Raw genomic sequence first — 23,984 nt, forward strand, 5'->3', positions numbered from 1 at the left:
TCTGCCAACCTAGCAGTTCAAAAGCAGGCAATGCGAGTAGATCAATAGGTACCGCCTTGGCAGGAAGGCAAAAGGGCGCCCCATGCAGACATGCCCACAAAAGATGATTGGAGATGTCTAAGGACAACAGGCTCCTTGGTATGGGAAATGGAACAAGAGCACCTCCCCATGGTCGGAGTTGAGCATCGCCTCCAGACATGGGGGATGAAAACGGGGAAGGCCTTTACTTTTACGTATGTGTATTGTATGTCATTGTTGTGTAAAAGGCATAGAATGTTTGCTTTATATGTGTATACTGTAATCCGCGCTGAGACCCTCCGGAGAGATAAAGTGGAATATTAATAAAGTGTATTATTATTATTTTAAACAGAGGTGCTTTGATTGTGCTTTTCCTGCATGGCAGGGGGTTGGACTAAATGGCTCAAATGGTCTCTTCCAACTCCATTATTATTATTACTGTACTATTATTATTATTATTATTATTATTATTATTATTATTATTATTATTATGGCTGTACGACCATCTCTCAGGGATACTTTGATTGTGCTTTTCCTGCATGGCAGTGGGTTGGACTAGATGGCTGATGTGGTCCCTTCCAACAGCATTATTATTATTATTACTATTATTATTATTATTATTACTATGGCTGTACGACCATCTCTCAGGGGTGCTTTGATTGTGCTTTTCCTGCATGGCAGAGGGTTGGACTAGATGGCTCATATAGTTTCTTCCAGCTCCATTATTATTATTACATTATTATTATTATGGCTGGACGGCCATCTCTCAGGGGTGTTTTGACTGTGCTTTTCCTGCATGGCAGGGAGTTGGACTAGATGGCTCATGTGTCTCTTCCAACTGCATTATTATTATTATTATTATTATTATGGCTATACGCCCATCTCTCAGGGATGCTTTGATTGTGCTTTTCCTGCATAGCAGAAGGTTGGACTAGATGGCTCATGTGGTCCCTTCCAACTGCATTATTATTATTATTATTATTATTATTATTATTATTATTATGGCTGGAATGCCATAATTACATCAGTCCCTCTAATTAGGACTTTATTTTTCTTTTCTTTTTGTTGTATGAACATAGAGGCATTGATGAGGGGTTGTGCTGCCAAGTTGAGTGCTTCTGGGATGTGTAGTTTTGTTGTTTTGTCCTAGGCCGAAATTTCATTACCCTTTTATATGTATATGTATAGATATATTGTTTTATTGCTTTGTTACTGTTATTTGTTTGTTTTATTGGGCCAGACCCCATGTAAGCCGCCCCGTCCCTTCGGGGAGATTTATTTATTTATTTATTTATTACATCACTTTTACCCCGCCCTTCTCACCCATCAGGGGACTCAGGGCGGCTTACAGTATAACCATACACATTAAAAACAGTTGTCATCAAATTTAAAAATCCATCAAGATTAAAAATTACAATAAAATTAAGAATATCCATTAAAATATACATAATTATATATTTAAATATACATTTAAGGCGCTTTCCATGTTCACTTCGGCAGAAAAAATGGAAATCAAAGATACAGAATGGGGGACGATGCCTGGCTTGACAGCAGTGTGTGCGAAAAAGACCTTGGAGTCCTCGTGGACAACAAGTTAAACATGAGCCAACAATGTGATGCGGCTGCTAAAAAAGCCAATGGGATTCTGGCCTGCATCAATAGGGGAATAGCGTCTAGATCCAGGGAAGTTATGCTCCCCCTCCATTCTGCCTTGGTCAGACCACACCTGGAATACTGCGTCCAATTCTGGGCACCACAGTTGAAGGGAGATGTTGACAAGCTGGAAAGCGTCCAGAGGAGGGCAACTAAAATGATTAAGGGTCTGGAGAACAAGCCCTATGAGGAGCGGCTTAAAGAGCTGGGCATGTTTAGCCTGCAGAAGAGAAGGCTGAGAGGAGACATGATAGCCATGTACAAATACGTGAGGGGAAGTCATAGGGAGGAGGGAGGGAGCTTGTTTTCTGCTGCCCTGGAGACTAGGACACAAGGGAACAAGGGCTTCAAACTACAGGAAAGGAGATTCCACCTGAACATCAGGAAGAACTTGCTCACTGTGAGAAGGGCTGTTCGACAGTGGAACTCTCTCCCCGGGGCCGTGGTGGAGGCTCCTTCTTTGGAGGCTTTTAAGCAGAGGCTGGATGGCCTTCTGTCGGGGGTGCTTTGAATGCGATTTCCTGCTTCTTAGCAGGGGGTTGGACTGGATGGCCCATGTGGTCTCTTCCAACTCTACTATTCTATGATTCTATGATTCATGTGGGGTCTGTCAGTAGGTCATATATTCTTATCTCATTTTTGCTGCTACTCATGCTCAAATGCCTGGTCCCATAACCACGTTTTTGTCCTCTTTCGGAAAGACAGGAGGGAGGGAGCCTGCCTGACTTCAATGGGGAGGGCGTTCCATAGGCGGGGAGCCACCACTGAAAAGGCCCTGTCTCTCGTCCCCGCCAGCCGCACCTGTGAGGCTGACGGGACCGCGAGCAGGGCCTCATCCGACGATCTTAAGCTTCGAGGTGGGTCGTAGCGGGAGACACGTTCGGACAGATAAGCTGGGCTGGAACCGGAGATGGGGCGGGGTATAAAAATAAAGTTATTATTATTATTATATACAGTAGAGTCTCACTTATCCAACATAAATGGGCCGGCAGAATGTTGGATAAGCGAATACGTTGGATAATAAGGAGGGATTAAGGAAAAGCCTATTAAACATCAGATTAGGTTATGATTTTACAAATTATGCACCAAAACATCATGTTTTACAACAAATTTAACAGAAAAAGTAGTTCAATATGCAGTAATGCTAAGTAGTAATTACTGTATTTACAAATTTAGCACCAAAACATCACGATGTATTGAAAACATTGACTACAAAAATGCGTTGGATAATCCAGAACGTTGGATAAGTGAGTGTTGGATAAGTGAGACTCTACTGTATTATTATTATTATTATGGATAAATATGTGAAAGGATGTCACGAGGGGGAGGTCTAAGGAAATCTAGTTCTAGTGTCATGCCAAGTTTGAAACTTTGTTTATGGTCTTTTTATGCATTGTAACTGTATTTTCAATTCGCTTGTGACAGGGTGAATCGATGAATAAGCCGTGGGAGTGGCGAAAGTGGTCTCTGGAGAAGTGCAGGCCGCAGAAGGAAGGAAGGAAGGAAGGGATGAGGAGGGAAGGTGGGCCGCATACCTGCGGGTCCTGGGGCGGGGCTGCTTCGCCTTCCATGGCCTCGAGCGGGGAGAAGGCCCTTTCCCCTCAGGAGAGAGCCCGGGGCCCAGCCCACGCTCAGGCTCCACAGGCCTCGTCAAGAAAGGGCGGCCGAGGCCACTTCCGCCATGGCTCTGAGGGAAAACTCCAGCTACAGTTTCCCTGAGGGTCACTTCCGTGAAATAGCATGGGGCGGGGCCTGCAGAGGAGAAGCCCCGCCCACCCACGCTGTCCAATGAGAGCCCAGGAAGGTTGGGCCGAAGGAAGAAAGAGACAGTGATTGGAGAATGAAAGCGCATTAGCCAATGAGAGCTCGCCATTGGAAAAAAAGCAAGGAAGGTGATTGAAGGGTGAGGTAGCGAAGGGCGTGTCTTCTCCAACGGGAACATTCAAAACGCTGTGTTCTCAGTAGTGGCTCAGCCAATGAAAGGCCACGATGCGTTGTTTTATACATGATGGAAGAAACAGTGAAAGGGATTGGAAGAAATTTGACGCCGGGGTTGGGAAAAGACCAATGAAAAGTGTTGATACGTAGCTCATGCTCGATGGAAGTAACGGTGAAAAGGATTGGAGGAAAGTCGACGCCGGGAATGGGAAGGTAATTTGAAGCTGAAGCAGAAAAGGGCGTGTCCTCATCAGCACCTCAGCCAATGAAAGGTGACGATACGTAGTTTGTGCTCGAAGGTGAAAGGGATTGGAGGAAAGTCGACGCCAGGGCGTGGCGTCATAGCGACTCAGCCAATGAGGGGGCGACGATTCTGAGGTAAACAGTGAGGGAGAAGGGGCCATCATTTAACTTCCGGCGGTTGAGAAGGAAGGGCGCCATGGGCGTGCTGAGCGAGTTGAGTCGCGGCCTAGTCCGAGGCGCGGACCGAATGGCGGCCTGGACGAGCAAGCGAGGCCCGAGGACTTTCTACAAGAGCCGCGGGGCGAAGGTGCTGGGCTACCAGACGGTCGGGGGAAAGTTCCGGCTGGTCCCGGAGCAAGTCCCGCGGCTGGTGGTGCCGGATCTCACCGGATTTAAGCTCAAGGCCTACGTGTCTTACAAAGCGCCGCCCGGGAGCGAGCCTCCCCTCACGGCCCGGGCCTTGTTCCAACGCACCGCCGCGGCCCAGATCGAGAAGGACCTGAAGGAAGGCGCCTTCGACCCGGAAAAGCTGGAGAAGTACGGCTTCGAGCCCAGCCAGGAAGGGAAACTCTTCCAGCTCTTCCCCAAGAACTTCGTCCGGTAGGAAAGGCCGAGGATTGGATTATTAGAGGGCCATCGCCAGGCCGAGGATTTGAGTGTTTCTGGATAGAAGATGAGCATCAAAAGCATCGCTCAGGTGACTTAAGGGCCACAAAGGACTCATTTCAAGGTTCCCGATACTAAATAATACATTACAAAATGAGAAAATTGAATGAAATGGATGCTTCTGGATAGAAGATGCCACAAAGAACTCAATTCAAGGTTCCAGAGACTAATACTTTGCAAAATGAGAAAATTGATTGAAATGAGTGTTTCTGGATCGATGATGGGCATCAAAAGCATCGCTCAGGCGACTTAAGGGCCACAAAGAACTCAATTCAAGGTTTCCGAGAATAAATAATACATTGCAAAATGAGAAAATTGGCTGAAATGAGTGTTTTTGGATAGAAGATGCCACAAAGAAATCATTTCAAGGTTCCAGAGACTAATACTTTGCAAAATGAGAAAATTGATTGAAATGAGTGTTTCTGGATCGATGATAGGTATCAAAAGCATCACTTAGGTGACTTAAGGGCCACAAAAAACTCAATTCAAGGTTCTAGATATGAAATAATACATTGCAAAATGAGAAAATTTGACTGAAATGAGTGTTTCTGGATAGAAGATGAGCATCAAAAGCATCATTTGGGTGACTTAAGGGCCACAAAGAACTAATTTCCAAGATTCCCGAGAATAAATAATACATTGCAAAATGAGATCACTGACTGAAATGTTTCTGGATAGATGGGTATCAAAAGCATTACTCAAGTGATTTAAGGGCCACAAAGAGCTCATTTCAAGGTTTTTGAGACTAAGTAAGATATTGCAAAATGAGAAACTTGACTGAAATGATTGTTTCTGGATAGATGGGTATCAGAAGCATCGCTCAGATGACTTAAAGGCCACAAAGAGCTCATTTCAAGGTTTTCAAGACTAAGTAAGATATTGCAAGATGAGAAACTTGACTGAAATGATTGTTTCTGGATAGATGGGTATCAGAAGCATTGCTCATGTGATTTAAGGGCCAGAAAGAGCTCATTTCAAGGTTCCCGAGACTGAATAATACATTGCAAAATAAGAAAACTGACTGAAATGAGTGTTTCTAGATAGAAGAAACTAAATAATATATTACAAAATGAGAAAATTGACTGGATAGTGTGTTTCTGGATAGAAGATGCGTATCAAAAGCATCGCTCAGGAGACTTAAGTGCCACAAAGAACTAATTTCAAGGTTCCTGAGAATAAATAATACATTTCAAAATGAGAACACTGACTGAAATGATTGTTTCTGGATAGATGGGTATCAAAAGCATCGCTCAGATGATTTAAGGGCCACAAAGGTCATTTCAAGGTTTTTGAGACTAAGTAAGATATTGCAAAATGAGAAAATTGACTGAAATGATTGTTTCGGGATAGATGGGTATCAAAAGTATTGCTCACGTGATTTAAGGGCCGCAAAGAACTCATTTCAAGGTTTTCGAGACTAAATAAGATATTGCAGAATGAGATAATTGATTGAAATTAGTGTTTCTGCATAGAAGATGTGTATCAAAAGCATCGCTCAGGCGACTTACGGGCCAGAAAGAGCTCATTTCAAGGTTCCCGAAAATAAATAATACATTGCAAAATGAGAAAATTGACTGAAATGAGTGTTTCTGGATAGATGATGGGTAACAAAAGCATTGCTCAGGTGACTTAAGAACTCATTTCAAAGTTCCTGAGAAGAAATAATATATTGCAAAATGAGAACATTGAAATTAGTATTTCTGGGTAGATGATGAGGAACAAGCCATTGCTCAGATGATTAAGGGCCTCCAAATGCCACAAATAACTATCAAGATTCCCGAGACTAAATAATATATTGCAGCATATGTTATGTTGGACAAGTTTGCTCTGGATGCATCAATGGTGGGGTTCAGTGTGCTCTCTGGCTGTAGGGTAAACTACAACTCCCACTATGGTGAGTCAGTCCCCACAAACCCCTCCTGTAGGTTAACCTGTCAGTTGTAGTTAATCCACAACTTTATGCATTTTGTACCATTAAAATTGATTTTTTTTTCAAACGCTAGGTACCCAAGCTAGTGTGTGTTATGTGTGTATACACGTACACACATACGCACAGACATATATATTTAACTGGAGGGACACTTGAAAACGTACCTGTTCCGACTCAAAACAAATTGAACTTAAGAACAAATTGAACTAAGTTTGTAACTTAAGGACTGCCTGTACAGTGCGGCTCATTTTGTTTTTGGATAGACCTGAGGCCTCGGCTTTAAAAAGGCAAGGAATCTTCAGAGGGGGTTTTATGAGTTCCTTCCTCTGGAATATAGTTTATTTATTTGCGACATTTATATCCCGCCCTTCTCACCACGAAGGGGACTCAGGGCGGCTTACAAGTTATATATACATACAGTATATTATATTATTAGTATAGCACAATACAAGCATTATATATTGCTCTATTGTACTATGCCACTATATTGCAATATTATTAGTAATATTACATGTAATATTAAAATATGCAATTATAATAGTGTATTATTATTAACAATCCCACATCCAAGTGCTAACCATGACTGATCCTGTTTAGCTTCCAAAATCAGACAGAATCTGGTGTTTTTGGGACTGGTGGAGGGCCTGCTAGTATATCCTATGATACCCGCAATAACTCCCAGCGTCCCAGAGGAAAAGTTGAGCTGTAGAAGTTGCAAGCAGTCATCACTCGTGTTTTAGAAAGGTCAAAACTTTTTAATTAAACATCTTGTTTACAATGCCAATGTGCGTATCTGTACATCAGTGCCCTAAAATGGCATTGCCAAGCCTCCGGCTGCAAGGACTTTTGCAGCACTGAGGAATTTTGCACCTGGGTTTCAGGAAAAATATCCTCCTTCCCAATACTGAATGTTGCTGGTGATCTTTCATTGAGTGATATGAAAGCGAGAAGAGCGTCAAAACTGCTTCTTGCTAATAAACAAAGCTGGCTTGAATTAAAAGCAATCTTATAGAGGCTTCCTGAAGAGGCAGACTATAAAATAGCAGCAGACATTCTCTGTGTATTTGATCCTTTCTTTCCTCGCTGGAGCTATAAGTAAACTACCCATTGGGTTGATGTGTGTTTTCCGGGCTGTATGACCATGTTCCAGAAGTATTCTCTCCTGACATTTCGCCCACATCTATGGCAGGCATCCACAGAGGTTGTGAGGTATATATCTTACAACCTCTGAGGATGCCTGCTATAGATGTGGGCGAAATGTCAGGAGAGAATACTTCTGGAACATGGCCATACAGCCCGGAAAACACACAATAACCCTGTGATTCCGGCCATGAAAGCCTTCAACGACACAAACTAGCCATTCAGCGGCTGTTTAAAAGTGATGCCCATTGTAAACCCTGCAGCCTAAATTATTTTAAGCTGGTGTTTTGGGGGGAAAAAAGGAAACTATGAAAAGGTATGTCCTCCAAATGGAACTACGAATAAGGAGGGTCTTCCTTGCTGGAATAAAAATGCTAAGGGCCCTTCCAGAGAGGCTCTGATCCCAGGTTTTCTGGTTATCCCAGATTATCTGGCAGTGCGGACTGCTATAATCCAATTTAAAGCCGAAAACCTGGAATCAGATCCTGGGATATAGGGCATGTCTGTAAGGGCGATAAGACTGGTCCTTAGATAGGACAAAAGAGGAATAAAAAGATTTACATCGATGGGATACAAGAATAATCAATGGGATAATATAATTGTCCGTACAGGACATCATGGAATAAAAAACCCAGTCTGCAGCAAGGAAGAGCAGGCAAAGGAAGGGGGAAGCAATACCTTCCCTGAAATACCTGAGCAGTTTTCAAAGCTCTCAGAGCCACAAAGGGCAATCTGGAGTAAAGCTGGAAACCTAGGACATGGGATGACGGCATTGATGCCAGCACCTACCTTTCTGTCCAATGCTTAAAGAAGAAAGGCAGGTTGGTGGCCACCTAAATCAATGCCGACTAGCCTGACTAGTCTCCCATTTCCACACGTGGAGCATGTTGTCGTAAAAGGAACACGTTGCCAGGAGGCTGGTCTCTTTACAGGCCTGTGTGGGCTCCGTTTCCACCCGCGCTTTGGCACCGCACACGTTTCCATCCACGCTCGACCCCTCTGCGTCGCCGCTTCCTTCCGCTTGGGCCGAGGACGCAGGGGGATGTTCCTCCTCCTCCAGCAACACGTCGAAAGTGGCGGTGGGCGATTCGTACACGATCTTGAGGTTTTGGACTCTCAGATCCACAGCCCCGTCTCCTTGATCCGGATGCGCCGCCGGCGTTGGGGCAGGCAGCACCGAGGGATCGCGCAGGAGGAGCCTCGACCAGTCGGCACCGTAAGCCAAGGAATTGTGCAAGATGTAAGATGAAAGAATGGTGCATTTCTCTTTGTTCTCCCCTAAGCAGCAGAAAAAAGATAGTAGATAGTAACTTAAACCTAGTTAATAATACCTGTTACAGCAATAGTGACAATGCTATAAGTTATTTGCAGTTAGTTGCTACCCGCAATTTACTGTTTACTGAAAACAATAGTATAGGAGGTCCTAGTGCAAGGAGTGCAGAAACCTCACAAAAGATTGGAAAACCATGCATTAAAGCAAACACTTCCCAGACCTCACAATCTCTAAGGATGCCTGCGATAGAGCCTCCGGTGGCCTAGGGGATAAAAGCCTTGTGACTTGAAGGTTGGGTTACTGACCTGAAAGCTGCCAGGTTCGAATCCCACCCAGGGAGAGCGTGGATGAGCTCTCTCTATCAGCTCCAGCTCCATGCGGGGACATGAGAGAAGCCTCCCAAAAGGATGGTAAAACATCAAAACATCCGGGCATCCCCTGGGTAACGTCCTTGCAGACGGCCAATTCTCTCACTCCAGAAGCAACTCCGGTTGCTCCTGACACGGGGAAAAATAAAAATCTGTTTACACAGTCACTTTAATAGAAACTCGATTTCTGCCCATGGTTATGTAATGATCTATTTAGCTATCTTTTCTCAAGATCACTTCAGGAGTTGTATTCCTTCCTCAGACTCATTAACACTGACTCTAAATGGTATCTAGCAAGTCAGTAACTGGTCTCAAACCAGTTATTTGGGGTATTGGTGTCAAAATTTGCTCTGTTTAATGAGGTTAGCATCAAACAAATAGGAAGTTTCACATACTGTTTTAATATTTTTCAACTCCAAAATATAGCAAATAAAACAAATAGGAATGTATCTATCCACCTCCAAGGTGGCTCTTTAGTGTCTCATACTTTTGTGCCAAACTCCCAAGATCAAAAAACACACCCGTAGTGTGTTGTCGATGGCTTTGAAGCTGCAAGTCCATTAATGCTAATCAAGGTGGCCAGTGGCAACATTCACACTTGTTTCACACAGACAAGAGTTCTTTCTCCCACCCGGGACATCATTCCATAGGTATATAAACCCCACTTGCCTCATTTCTAACAGACCTCACAACCTTGGAGGATGCCTGCCATAGATGTGGGAGAAACGTCAGGAGAGAATGCTTCTGGAACATGGCCATACAGCCTGGAAAACCCACAGCAACTCACCCATAGTGCCTTGACAATCGAGGATTTTGAAGCCATTGTGCATGCAGGCCGCCAGCAGCAAATGCTCCCGTTTTGGGTGCCATTTTAACCTCCACACGCCGCCCTGTACATGGGTGCCTGCCAACGGCTGCTTCATATTCCGGGTGTCCCATAAGAGAACATGCTCATCATAGCTGGGAGAAACAGGACAGTGCTTAGGAGTGAACAAGAAGTGGGCTTCCAAGCTTTGCGGCTCCTTAGCAAACCATGAAAATGAATAAAATCTGGCTGCCAGTATTAAAAAACTAAAGTCCAGACAGGAAACAATCAGGGCCAACTAACACCTCTCAACAAGATTCCCCCAGACAGGAAGCAGCCAGGCTTTGAAGCTAGAAGGCTTTTCAATGCTAATCAAGGTGATTAATTGAAACATTCACACTTATTTATTTATTTACTACATTTATATCCCGCTCTTCTCACCCCAGAGGGGACTCGGAGCGGCTTAAAAATTAAATGTACATACAATATATTATTAGCATAGCACAATATAAGCATTAAATTACTACAGTAGAGTCTCTCTTATCCAAGACTCACTTATCCAACATTCTGGATTATCCAACGCATTTTTGTAGTCAATGTTTTCAATACATCATATTTTGGTGCTAAATTCGTAAATACAGTAATTACTACAATATGCATTATTGCATATTGAACTATTTTTTCTGTCAAATTTGTTGTATAACATGATGCTTAATTTGTAAAATCATAACCTAATTTGATGTTTAATAGGCTTTTCCTTAATATTTCCTTATTCGCTTATCCAACATATTCGCTTATCCAACGTTCTGCTGGCCCGTTTACGTTGAATAAGTGAGACTCTACTGTATATTGTACTATATCATTATATGGTAATATTATTAGTAATATTACATTTAATATATAATATATAATTAATATATTATTAGTATAATATTGTATTACATTATAATATCAATATTATAAGTATATACAATATATTATATATTTATAAATGATTGTATATTGTATATATATGTAGGTAGAATTATCATAGCATGTTGCTATGGCACAGGAGACAAGATGGAACCATTTTCCTGGCTCTCAGGTTGGTATGATGTCTTCCTGCCCCCCCCCCCCCCCCAAAAAAAAAATTCTTCACTCTGGTCCCAGAGTGGCAGTTATTCTTTGGTGGGAGGGGCTTCACTTGCCTCTGACAGACAACTAGTTATTTCTTTTTCTCACCTGGACATTTAGTCCACAGATATATAAACCCCACTTGCCTAGTTTCCAACAGACCTCACAACCTCTGAGGATGCCTGCCATAGATATGGGCGAAACATCAGGAGAGAATGCTTCTGGAACATGGCTAGGCAGCCCAGCAAACTCACACCAACCCTTGCTATATTGCTAATTCTCCCAACCGAGCTGCTACTTTTTTGGGACACCCAAAGTGATATCGATGGAAGGTGCCTATGTTTTACCCATCATCAACTCTGCTGTCTCTTTCTAGGAAGTGGATCCAGCAGGTGAAATATAGGGAACTTACCTCCCAGTGGCCAGCAGGTTCTCCACAAGCGGGTGACACTGAATGCTGCACACACCCATCGAATGCCTATAATGCAAGACAGATCAAAAATGAGGCTTTCCAAGAACATCATCAGCCCTCAACAGTTTTGACGACTGACCTGTCTAATAAACTGAGAGGGTAATACCTACCTCTCACTACTGAAGATAGGAGTCTTGGGATTACTTCGGGTATCCCAGCCTCGCAACTTGCAATCGTCTCCTCCTGAAACAAAAGTGATAACTGATGAAGCTGGGCAGCTATTATTATTATTATTATTATTATTATTATTATTATTATTGACACAAAGACATAGTATGACACAACAAACGAGATCTATATGCTGGATTTTGTATCACAAAATCACAAGTCAAACACTTCCCAAGTAGTAGTAGTTGTTATTTTTACAGTAGAGTCTCACTTATCCAATGTTCTGGATTATCCAACGCATTTTTGTAGTCAATGTTTTCAATACATTGTGATATTTTGGTGATAATTCGTAAATACAGTAATTACTACATAGCATTACTGCATATTGAACTACTTTTTCTGTCAAATTTGTTGTATAACATGATGTTTTGGTGCTTAATTTGTAAAATCATAACCTAATTTGATGTTTAATAGGCTTTTCCTTAATCCCTCCTTATTATCCAACATATTTGCTTATCCAACATTCTGCTGGCCCATTTATGTTGGATAAATGAGACTCTACTGTAGTATTATTATTATTATTATTATTATTATTATTATTTATACCCCACTTTAATCTCAAACAAGGAGACTCAAGGTCCAGGGTGGGAGAAAGAATTCTTGTCTGTTGGAGGCAAGTGTGAATGTTGCAATTGGCCAGCTTGATTAGCATTTAATGGCCTTGTAGATTCAAAGCCTGTCTGCTTCCTGCCTGAGGGAAGCTACCAGTATTTTAAAAAAACTCAAAAATCAGGACAGTAAATAAAGAACAACACTCAGAAGACAAGGGAATTCCAGACAAGAAACAATCAGGGAGAGCTAACACTTCCCAAGAAAGGATTCCCCCAGGCAGAGAGCAGCCAGGCTTTGAGGCTGCAAGACTATTCAATGCCAATCAAGGTGGCCAACTGCAACATTCACACTTGAAGGCCAGAAAATTGGGTGAGTTTGAAAGAGAGCCATACAAACGAGGAGGACATGAAATGCATCTTCCTTCTCTTTTGATTGGAAAAGAAAACACACTGTTAAGGGAGAAAAAAAAAAGAGGAGAGAGAAATATATACTGCAAGCAATGGCCTTCAGGCTCTGCTGCCCAGCCTTGACCCCATTATAAGCCAACTCGACTTATATGGTATTTGAATTGGGATCTTAGTGCCACTAGAAAAGAGGTGGTTGCCAAAAGCAATTGAGAGTCCAATCGCTACTGTAGACCTATATAATAATAATAATAATAATAATAATGTCTGACGTGTGATCCAATACAACAGCCAGCAGTGTCTGCTGTGGACTCATTATTATAATTATTATATAATATATAATAAGTACCACCTCCCAGCAGTAAAGAACTGGTGGGATCACAAACCTGCAAAAGTATTGGAAAATGAGCACGCAAAGATACTGTGGGACTTCCGAATCCAGACTGACAAAGTACTGGAACACAACACACCAGACATCACAGTTGTGGAAAAGAAAAAGGTTTGGATCATTGATGTCACCATCCCAAGTGACAGTCGCATTGACGAAAAACAACAGGAAAAACTCAGCCGCTCTCAGGACCTCAAGATTGAACTTCAAAGACTCTGGCAGAAACCAGTGCAGGTGGTCCCGGTGGTGATGGGCACACTGGGTGCCGTGCCAAAAGATCTCAGCCGGCATTTGGAAACAATAGACATTGACAAAATTACGATCTGCCAACTGCAAAAGGCCACCCTACTGGGATCTGTGCGCATCATCCGAAAATACATCACACAGTCCTAGACACTTGGGAAGTGTTCGACTTGTGGTTTTGTGAAATTAAATCCAGCATATCTATCTTGTTTGCTGTGTCATACAATAAAATAATAATAAGTGTCTGATGGGTGAGCCAATACAACAGCCAGAAGTGTCTGCTGTGGACTCAACTTCTTGTGTTTCAAATAATAATAATAATAATAATAATAATAATAATAATAATAATAATAATAATAATAATAATAATGTTCAAAGACTCTGGTAGAAACCAGTGCAGGTGGTCCCGGTGGTGATGAGCACACTGGGTGCCGTGCCAAAAGATCTCAGCCGGCATTTGGAAACAATTGACATTGACAAAATTACGATCTGCCAACTGGAAAAGGCCACCCTGCTGGGATCTGTGCGCATCATCCGAAAATACATCACACAGTCCTAGACACTTGGGAAATGTTCAACTTGTGATTTTGTGAAACGAAATCCAGCATGTCTATCTTGTTTGCTGTGTCATACAATAAAATAATAACAATAATAAACTTTATTTGTATTCCACCCTATCTCCCCGAGGGGACTCAGAGCAGATTCCAACATCCAATAGCAAACATTCAATGCCTCCGTAAACAAACAAATACTGACATAAAATCCCAGAGAAACCCCACATATAAAAATAACATTAAAATCTAATATCAAATTAAAGCCTAACATCAGTAAATTAAACCTAACCTCAATAAATTAAACTACATGTAGTCTAACAAAATTATATAATAACTTAAAATCCAAATAAACATCCTAAAGTCTAAATACAGACCTGAGTATACAATGCATGTGTTCCAGTAGTTAAATGCGGCAATCCAGGCCTCAAAGTCATGCGCCTTCCATTGCTCCACAATGCGCAAAGCCGGGGCAGATTCGTTGACAGAGAGCAAGCTCAGCCTCCCTTTGGAATCGCTGCTGACCAGCTGCAAAGGACAGTCACTGCAAGAAAGAAGCAGCAAACAGTAATGTCAAGTGGGGATACACAATCGAAGCCCTCCTGACAGATGGCCATCCAAAACTCTCCAGAGGAGGAGATTCCACGAGACTCCCAGGAAGCATATCCCGCTGTTCAAGGAGCTCTTACCATCAGGAAATGCTTCCTTTTGTCTAGATGGAAACCCTTTTATTTATTTATTTATTTATTTATTTATTTTACTACATTTATATCCCACCCTCTCTCATCCCAAAGGGGACTAGGAGCGGCTTACAAGTTGTATGTATATATAATATATTATATTATTAGCATAGCACAATATCAGCATTATATATTACTATATTGTACTATACCATTATACTGTAATATTATTAGTAATATTACATTTAATATATAATATATAATTATTATTATTATTATTTGCATTATATTGTATTACATTATAATATTATTGTCAGGATATTATCAAATTTTGCTGCTATTACCACCAAATTAATTTATACTATTAAGACTTGCCATCAGTTGGGGGCCCCTCCCCACAGCAACAACATAGTACTATATAATATTACTATTGTGCTATGGTAATAATATAATATATAATAAATAAATAAATTTGATGGTAATGACAGCACAACCCAAACCAAGGTCTTCTGCTCACCGTCGCTCCCGTCCTGTGGACCAATCCAGAGACAAAGCCAGGCATTCGTCTCCCAGGTTTGTGTTGCACAGCGCTTCCAGTCTGCAGCTCTTTTTCTACTGGAGAGAAAAGACAACCGATCAAAGTCAGACAGACCTGAGGAGCGATGTGCGATTCAACATCTGCTCCGAAGCCGATCCGAACGCATTCAAGTCCACTTTGTAAACAGAGATGCCTGCCAGATCTAGGCTTGTTTCCTGTTCACCTACCTCATTTCCTGTCAAGCGGGAGAGCTCCACCGCCCCCTTGGCGTTCGCAATGCCCAGGACAGGATGCTCAGCGATAGGAGTGTGGCACCTTGAAGAGGAAGAGGATTTCAGTAGAAGACCAAGGAGGGGGGAAAACGGTGTTTTTCTCCAGTGGGGTTCAGTGTGCTCTCTGGCTGTAGGGTCAACTACAACTCCCACTATGGTGAGTCAGTCCCCTCAAATCCCTCCAGTAGGTTGACTTAGTCATGGGGGTTCTGTGTGCCAAGTTTGGTCCAGGTCCATCATCGATGGCGGTCACAGTTTCCCTCGTTGTGGTTGAACTACAATTCCCAAAAAGGAAGGTCAGATCCCCACAAACCTTACTAATAATATTACAGTTTAGTGTTATAGTACAATATAGTAAGATATAATACTTATATTGTGCTATGCTAATAATATAATACAAGGGCTATCCAGAAAACAGGTTATGTTTTGGATTTTAAAAAGGACAAAGTATAGGATAAATCATTTACCATATGCTGCTGAAAGACACATTCCAAGACTACAATCTCATGTAATCCCCATTGAAATTTAGGCACGTTTCATATAGATAAATGAGTTTGAAAAGTACTGCTCCAGTAAATTCCCCGCTTGTGTCCTCAGCTCTTCCCCTTCTCCCTTCCTGCAGCGTAGCCAAAACACTGTGCTGCCAGCCACGCCCACATTGTTGGAAACGGGGGAGAGAGGTGGCAAATTTACTGGGGCAGTACTTTTCAAACTCACCTATATATATATATATATATATATATATATATATATATATATATATATATATATATATAAAAATAAAAGGGTAATGAAATTTCGGCCTAGGACAAAACAACAAAACTACACATCCCAGAAACACTACACTTGGCAGCACAACCCTTCATCCATGCCTCTACGTTCATCCAACAAAAAGAAAAGAAAAATAAAGTCCTAATTAGAGGGAGAGGAATAATTGTTTTTATCCAATTGCTGCCAGTTAGAAGGCTAAGCTCCACCCACTTGGTCTCCTAGCAACCCACTCAACCCAGGGCCACTTCAATCAGGCCTCTTCCACACTGCCTATAAAATACAGTTTATCTGATTTCAACTGGATTATATAGCAGTGTAGATTCAAGGCCTTTCCACACAGCTATATAACCCATTTATAATGGACTTAATGTCAGGGGAAAACCTTTACCCTTTACCTTAACTACCACCAGTTCCTCAATACTTTATTTCCCATACCACCATATTTGTCACAGCAACGCGTGGCCGGGCACAGCTAGTAATAATATATAATACTAATATTTTGCTATAAGTAATAATATATTGTATATACATATAATGTTGATAATACAGTAGAGTCTCACTTATCCAAGCTAAACGGACCGGCAGAAACTTGGATAAGCGAATATCTTGGATAATAAGGAGGGATTAATGAAAAGCCTATTAAACATCAAATTAGGTTAGGATTTTACAAATTAAGCACTAAAACTTCATGTTATACAACAAATTTGACAGAAAAAGTAGTTCAGTACGCAGTAATGTTATGTTGTAATTACTGTATTTACGAATTTAGCACCAAAATATCACGATATATTGAAAACATTGAATACAAGAATGGCTTGGATTATCCAGAGGCTTGGATAAGCGAGGCTTGGATTAGTGAGACTCTACTGTATTATAATGTAATACAGTATAATAATAATAATAATAATACACTATTATGATTATATAATATATATTACATGTAATATTATTAATAATATTACAGTATAGTGGTATAGTACAATATAGTAAGATATAATGCTTATATTGTGCTATGCTAATATAATATATTGTATGTACATATAACGTGCAAGCCGTCCTGAGTCCCCTTCGGGGTGATAAGGGCAGGATATAAATGTCACAAATAAATAAATGCTACTTACCATTTGATGTCCAGCACAGCCGCTGTCTCTAGCCTTTGGATCTCGGTCAGAGGCGCAAAAGGTTGCTCTTCAAAGAGATAGAGGTAAAGCCGGCCCAGACGTACGTGGGGCTCATTGCTTTCGTCAGGGTTCTCTCCAGGCTGAAATGGAGACAACATTACAAAGATACATAGAGAATTGTTCCACTTCATCCTCTTGCTGTCTTGCTGACAGCCGGTCGAAGAGACGAAGATGAGAGATTATTCAGCATCAAGTATCATTCAAGGTTGGGCAGAGAGGACAGAAGACCTCGTCAAACTACAATTTATCAGTATTTTAAAAACTCCAAAATCAAGACAGTAAATAAAGAGCAACACTCAGCAAACAGGGGGATTCCAGACAGGAAACAATCAGGGTCAGCTAACACTTCCCAACAAAGGATTCCACCATGCAGGAAGGAGCCAGGCTTTGAAGCTGCAAGGCCATTAAATGCTAATCAAGGTGGCTAATTGCAGCATTCATACCTGCCACACTGAGACTATTAATTGCTATTCAACCTGGCCAACCAAGGATTCCAGACAGTCTCTTGAATAATGGGAGTTTTTCTCTACCCAAAAATAAAATGCATTTTTTGTGTTGGTGAAGGCTTTCATGGCCGGGATCACAGGGTTGTTGTGTGTTTTCCGGGCTGTCAGGAAAGAATACTTCTGGAAAATGGCCATACAGCCATGAAAACACACAAACAAATGCATTTTAGACCTTGTTAAACTATAACTCCTATGATCCCATAGCGTTGAGCCATGGCAGTCCAAATGGTGTCAAACTGCATGAATTCTGCAGTGTAGATCCACCCAAGGAAGGGATCCCTCACCTGGCTGGATGGCTTCTTCAGCTGGTAGGTGCCGCATGCGAGGAGGCCATGCCAGCCTTCGACCGGGCACCACTCCACTGCGTCCGCACTGTATTCGGTGTCCACCACCTGCAGGGTTTGCGTCTTGCACTGGGCAGCCATGTCACAGCATTGCCATCTTGATCTGGGAGAAAAGCAAGAGTGATATAAGTCTGAGATGATGAATTAAGGAAGAGCATTCAAAGCACAGCATTTAATCACATGATGCCAACTACTTAGAACCACAGACTTGTATCCATAGACTCTACGTCAGGGGTCCCCAAACTTTTTAAACAGGGGGCCAGGTCACGATTCTTCGGACCGTTGGAGGGCCAGACTACAGTTGGCCACTGAGCAATAATAATAATAATAATAACAACAACAACAACAACAATAATAAAAAAGAGAGTTGAAAGAGACCCTTTGGGCCAGTGAGTCCATTCCCCTTCTGTCTTTGTGCACCGAAAGCACAAGCAAAGCACCCCTGACAGATGGCCACCCAGCCTCAATGTTAATAATAATAATAATAATATATGCACACATCATCCGAAAATGCATCACACAGTCCTAGACACTTGTGATTCGACTTGTGATTTTGTGATATGAAATCCAGCATATCTATCTTGTTTGCTGTGTCATAATAATAATAATAAAGAGGGTGTGAAGAGACCCCTTGGGCCATTGAGTCCAACCCCTTCTGCCTTTGTGCACCAAAAGCACAAGCAAAGCACTCCTGACAGATGGCCACCCAGCCACAATGTTAATAATAATAAGAAGAAGAACAAGAAGAAGAAGAAGGGACCCCTTGGGTCATTTAGCCCAACCCTTCTGCACATGTGCCGTGGGGGCCGGATAGATAGCTTCGATGGGCTGCATGTGGCCCCTGGGCCTTAGTTTGGGGACCCCTGCTCTACATCTTCAATGTTATTTCAGACCCTCTAATTCCTAGTTCACATTATCCCCTCTGCACTTAGGTCCCATCTACATCGCCATATAATGTCACTCGAAATGGCCTTACAGGGTCAGTGAATTATATGTGCAATTCTTTGTTCAGTATAGACTCCTATAGTAAAGGTAAAGGTTTTCCCCTGACATTAAGTCCAGTTGTGTCCGACTCTGGGGGTTGGTGCTCATCTCCATTTCTAAGCCAAAGAGCCAGCGTTGTCCGTAGACATCTCCAAGGTCATGTGGCCACTGGCATGGCTGCCTGGAGCACCATTACCTTCCCACTGGAGTGGTGCCTATTGATCTACTCACATTTGCATTTTTTCAAATTGTTAGTTTGGCAGAAGCTGGGGTAACAGCGGGTGCTCATTCCACTCCCCGGATTTGAACTAGCTTTCAGTCAGCAAGTTTAGCAGTTCAGAGGTTTATTTATAAATAAATAAATTTATAAATAAATAAATAAATAAATAAGTTCGAAGGTTTAACCCACTGTGCCACAGGGGGCACCATATAATACAGTTTAAACTAAATATACATTATATGTGCATTATAGGCATTATATGGTCTGATAATACAGTAGAGTCTTGCTTATCCAAGATAAACGGGCCGGCAAAACATTGCATAAGCAAAAATATTGGATAATAAGGAGGAATTAAGAAAAAAGTATAAAATTTATTATTATAAAATATGTATATACAGTAGAGACTCACTTATCCAACATAAACGGGCCGGCAGAACGTTAGATAAGCAAATATCTTGGATAATAAGGAGGAATTAAGGAAAAACCTATTAAACATCAAATTACATTATGATTTTACAAATTAAGCACCAAAACATCATGTTTTACAGCAAATTTGACAGAAAAAGCAGTTCAATACACAGTAATGTTATGTAGTAATTACTGCATTTACGAATTTAGCACCAAAACATTGCAACATTTACTACAAAAACATTGACAACTAAAAGGCAGACTGCGTTGGATAACACAGAACATTGGATAAGTGAAGCTTGGATAAGTGAGTCTCTACTGTATATGTTCAGTGTAGACCCCTATAATCCTGTTAAAACTATACAGGCATTATATATACAGTAGAGTCTCACTTATCCAAGCTAAATGGGCTGGCAGAACCTTGGAAAAACAAATATCTTTGATAATAAGTAGGGATTAAGGAAAAGCCTATTAAACATCAAATTAGGTTATGATTTTACAAATTTAGCACCAAAACATCATGTTATACAACAAATTTCGATAGAAAAAGTAGTTCAATAGGCAGTAATGCTAAGTAGTAATTACTGTATTTACAAATTTAGCATCAAAATATCACTATATATTGAAAACATTGACTACAAAAATGCCTTAGATAATCCAGAGGCTTGGATAAACGAGTCTTGGATAAGTGAGACTCTACTATATATTGGATGGGTGGGTTGATTGTTTTGTGTATTATGTAGTTGTCTCTTATTTCTTGTACACCGCTTTGAGTCCCATCTTTGGGAGAAAAGTGGGAGAAAAGTAAATAAATAAATAATAATGTGCATTCTATAGTTATTTTGTGGTCCGTGTAGACTCTGATAATATAGTTGAACTATATATGCATTATATGGTCAGAGTAGACACCTAGTAGCTAAAGGTTTTTCCCTGACGTTAAGTCCAGTCGTGTCCGACTCTGGGGGTTGGTGCTCATCTCCATTTCTAAGCCGAAGAGCCGGCGTTGTCCGTAGACTCCTCTAAGGTCACGTGGCATGACTGCATGGAGCGCCGTTACCTTCCCGCCGGAGCGTACTCACATTTGGATGTTTTTGAACTGCTAGGTTAGCCAAAGCTTAATGTTTACATTTTTATGTCTAAATTTTTAAATATTTAATATTTTAAGCTTTGATTTTGTATGTGTTTTGGGGCATCGAATTGTGCCATGTGTAAGCCGCCTTGAGTCCCCTCCGGGGTGAGAAAGGCAGGGTATAAATGGGGCAAATAAATAAATAATTAATAAAGCTGGGGCTAACAGTGGGAGCTCACCCCGCTCCCGGGATTCGAACTGCCGACCTTTGGGTCAGCGGTTTAACCCGCTGTGCCACCGGAGGCTCCTGAATAGACTATAAATATAAATACAGTAGAGTCTCACTTATCCAACATAAACGGGCTGGCAGAACGTTGGATAAGCGAATATCTTGGATAATAAGGAGGAGTTAAGGAAAGGCCTATTAAACATCAAATTAGGTTATGATTTTACAAATGAAGCACCAAAACATCATGTTTTACAACAAATTTGACAGAAAAAGTAGTTCAATACGCAGTAATTCTATGTAGTAATTACTGTATTTACGAATTTAGCACCAAAATATCACGATGTATTGAAAACATTGACTACAAAAATGCGTTGGATAATCCAGAACGTTGGATAAGCGAATGTTGGATAAGTGAGACTCTACTGTACAGTAATTACTACATAGCATTATTGTGTAATGAACTACTTTTTCTGTCAAATTTGTTGTATAACATGATGTTTTGGTGCTTAATTTGTAAAATCATAACCTAATTTGATGTTTAATAGGCTTTTCCTTAATCCCTCCTTATTATCCAAGATATTCGCTTATCCAAGTTTCTGCTGGCCCGTTTAGCTTGGATACTAGAATACTAATATTGTGCTACACTAATAATATATTGTATATAATATTGATGTTACAATGCAATACAATATAATACTAATGATAATACAATATAATATTAATTATGTATTATATGTTACTTGTATTATTTCTAATAATATTACAGTACAATGGTATAGTACAATATAGTAATATATATATTATGCAATGCTAATAATATAATATATTATATATGTACATAGAACTTGTAAGCCACTGAGTCCCCTTCGGAGTGAGAAGGGCGGGATATAAATGTAGTAACTAAATATGTGTATATATAGTGCATATATGTATCTATCTGCATCCCCGTTTATGTTGGATAAGTGAGACTCTACTGTACTATCAACTTTCCCGCCCATCCAAGCGGCCTCCTTCAATCTTTGTGGAAAGAACACAAAAGGAAAACATTCCCAAGAAATAGTTACCATCTTCAAACGGTTCAGGTGGGAAGGCAATCTTAAAAGGGAAGAGGAGCCAAGCGAGGCCTACACGCAGGCAAAAGCCTCGGGCTCGCGTAGTTCCCTTTCCCGCCTCGGGGCCTTCAGGCTCCGCTCCTCCTCGGCTTCCCTCCCTCGGCCTGAGGCGACCTGAATGAAGAAGCGAAGGCTCCTCCCGCGCGTCCTTCCCCGCCCACAACCAGCGCCGCCATCTTGGCTACCGTTTTTCCGGACTCCGACTCCCAGAAGCCTCCGCTGCGTTGGGCAAAGGGCAGGGATTCTGGGAAATGGAGTCCAAGAGGACCAAGAGGCCTAGAGGTTGGGAACGACATGGGTTTAATCAGAAGTTCTGGTTATTTTCGGCAGCCCCTTGTGTATTGACTTTGTTTCAATTGCAAAGCATCGCCCATTTGAATCAAAAACAATAGGTTTAAGAATGATTGATGGATGTATTTGGGGTCCAACACCTGGAGAAATCTTTGGCTCCTTCTACACTGCCATATAAAATCCAGATTACTGTCTCGAGCTGGATTAGATGGCAGTGTAGACTCATATAATCCAATTCAAAACCGATCATGTGGGTTGATAATCCGGATTGCATTATCTGCTTTGTATTTGTAATACAATATAATACTAATAATACAATATAATGATGTTAATTATATATTATATATTACACATGTAATATTAATAATACAGTAGAGTCAATTATCCAAGACTCGCTTATCCAACATTCTGGATTATCCAACGCATTTTTGTAGTCAATGTTTTCAATAAATCATGATATTTTGGCGCTAAATTCATAAATACAGTAATTACTACATAGCATTACTGCGTATTGCTTTTTCTGTTGATTTGTTGTAAAACATGATGTTTTGGTGCTTAATTTTGTAAAATCATAATGAAATTTGAAATTTAATAGGCATTCCTTAATTCCTCCTTATTACCCAAAATTTTCAGTTATCCAACATTCTGCCGGCCCGTTTATGTTGGATAAGTGAGACTCTACTGTATTACAATATATTGATATAGTACAATATAATAATTTATTGCTAGTATTGTGCTATGCTAATAATATACTATTGTATGTAAATTTAATTTGTAAACCGCTCTGAGTCCCCTTCGGGGTGAGAAGGGCAGGATATAAATTAAATAAATAGAAAATAAATAAATCTGGATTGTATGGCAGTGTAGACTCATATAATCCAGTTTACAGCAGATCATGTGGGTCATCTGATTTGATAATCTGCATTAGATGGCAGTGTAGACTCATATAATCCAGTTCAAAAACAATCATGTGGATTTGATAATCTGGATTACATTATCTGCTTTGATAGTCTGGATTGTAAGGCAATGTAGACTCATATAATCCAGCTCAAAGGGGATCATGTGAACCATCCACTTTGATAATCTGGATTATACGGAAGTGTAGACTCATATAATCCAGTTAAAAGCAGATCGTATGGGTTATCCACTTTGATAATCTGGATTAGATGGCCGTGTTGAAGAGGCCAAAGCTATGGTTGGGACCCCATCTACATTGCCCCATAAAATCCACATTATCTGCTTTAAACTGGATTATATGACAGTGTAGACTCATATAATCCACTTCAAAGCAGACCATGTCGATTATCTGCTTGGAAGTGTAGAAGGGGCCTTTGATCCAATTAAGGCTGGCGCCCCATCCACACTGCCAATAAAATCCAGATTATATCCTTTGAACTTGATTATAGTAGTCTACACTGCCATATAACCCAATTCAAAGCAGATAATCTGGATTT

The 23,984-nt window shown here is 40.9% G+C and overlaps 3 protein-coding genes across 5 annotated transcripts in view; 1 reads left to right on the forward strand and 2 right to left on the reverse strand.

Moving 5' to 3' along the window:
- pnpla7 (patatin like phospholipase domain containing 7) overlaps positions 1 to 3,424 on the reverse strand; it is a 126,036-nt gene extending 122,612 nt beyond the window's left edge. For both annotated transcript variants that reach the window (XM_062959070.1, XM_062959069.1), the window contains exon 1: positions 3,207 to 3,424. In XM_062959070.1, coding sequence (XP_062815140.1) covers positions 3,207 to 3,242 — 36 coding nt within the window. In that variant the 5' untranslated portion in view covers positions 3,243 to 3,424. The remainder of the gene's footprint in view (positions 1 to 3,206) is intronic.
- A 203-nt stretch (positions 3,425 to 3,627) lies between these two features.
- Positions 3,628 to 5,719, forward strand: mrpl41 (mitochondrial ribosomal protein L41). Its single transcript, XM_062959085.1, has one exon. The coding sequence runs from the start codon at positions 4,049 to 4,051 to the stop codon at positions 4,454 to 4,456; it is 408 nt and encodes a 135-aa protein (XP_062815155.1). The 5' UTR covers positions 3,628 to 4,048; the 3' UTR covers positions 4,457 to 5,719.
- A 1,463-nt stretch (positions 5,720 to 7,182) lies between these two features.
- Positions 7,183 to 22,458, reverse strand: dph7 (diphthamide biosynthesis 7). Of its 2 annotated transcripts, XM_062959078.1 has the most exons (11): positions 22,192 to 22,455; positions 18,158 to 18,320; positions 17,308 to 17,447; positions 15,371 to 15,458; positions 15,123 to 15,217; positions 14,303 to 14,469; positions 11,730 to 11,802; positions 11,560 to 11,625; positions 10,017 to 10,189; positions 9,167 to 9,358; positions 7,183 to 8,866 (listed from the first exon to the last, which is right to left on the reverse strand). In XM_062959078.1, exons 2-11 carry the CDS (start codon positions 18,296 to 18,298, stop codon positions 8,427 to 8,429), a joined length of 1,575 nt encoding a protein of 524 aa, XP_062815148.1. In that variant the 5' UTR covers positions 18,299 to 18,320; positions 22,192 to 22,455; the 3' UTR covers positions 7,183 to 8,426. The 2 variants fall into 2 exon arrangements, with proteins under 2 accessions (XP_062815148.1, XP_062815149.1); XM_062959079.1 differs by lacking the exon at positions 9,167 to 9,358 and having other exon boundaries at positions 22,192 to 22,458.
- Positions 22,459 to 23,984: the final 1,526 nt, after the last annotated feature.

Source organism: Anolis carolinensis, unplaced genomic scaffold, assembly GCF_035594765.1.
Source record: "Anolis carolinensis isolate JA03-04 unplaced genomic scaffold, rAnoCar3.1.pri scaffold_7, whole genome shotgun sequence".
Lineage (NCBI taxonomy): Eukaryota > Metazoa > Chordata > Lepidosauria > Squamata > Dactyloidae > Anolis > Anolis carolinensis.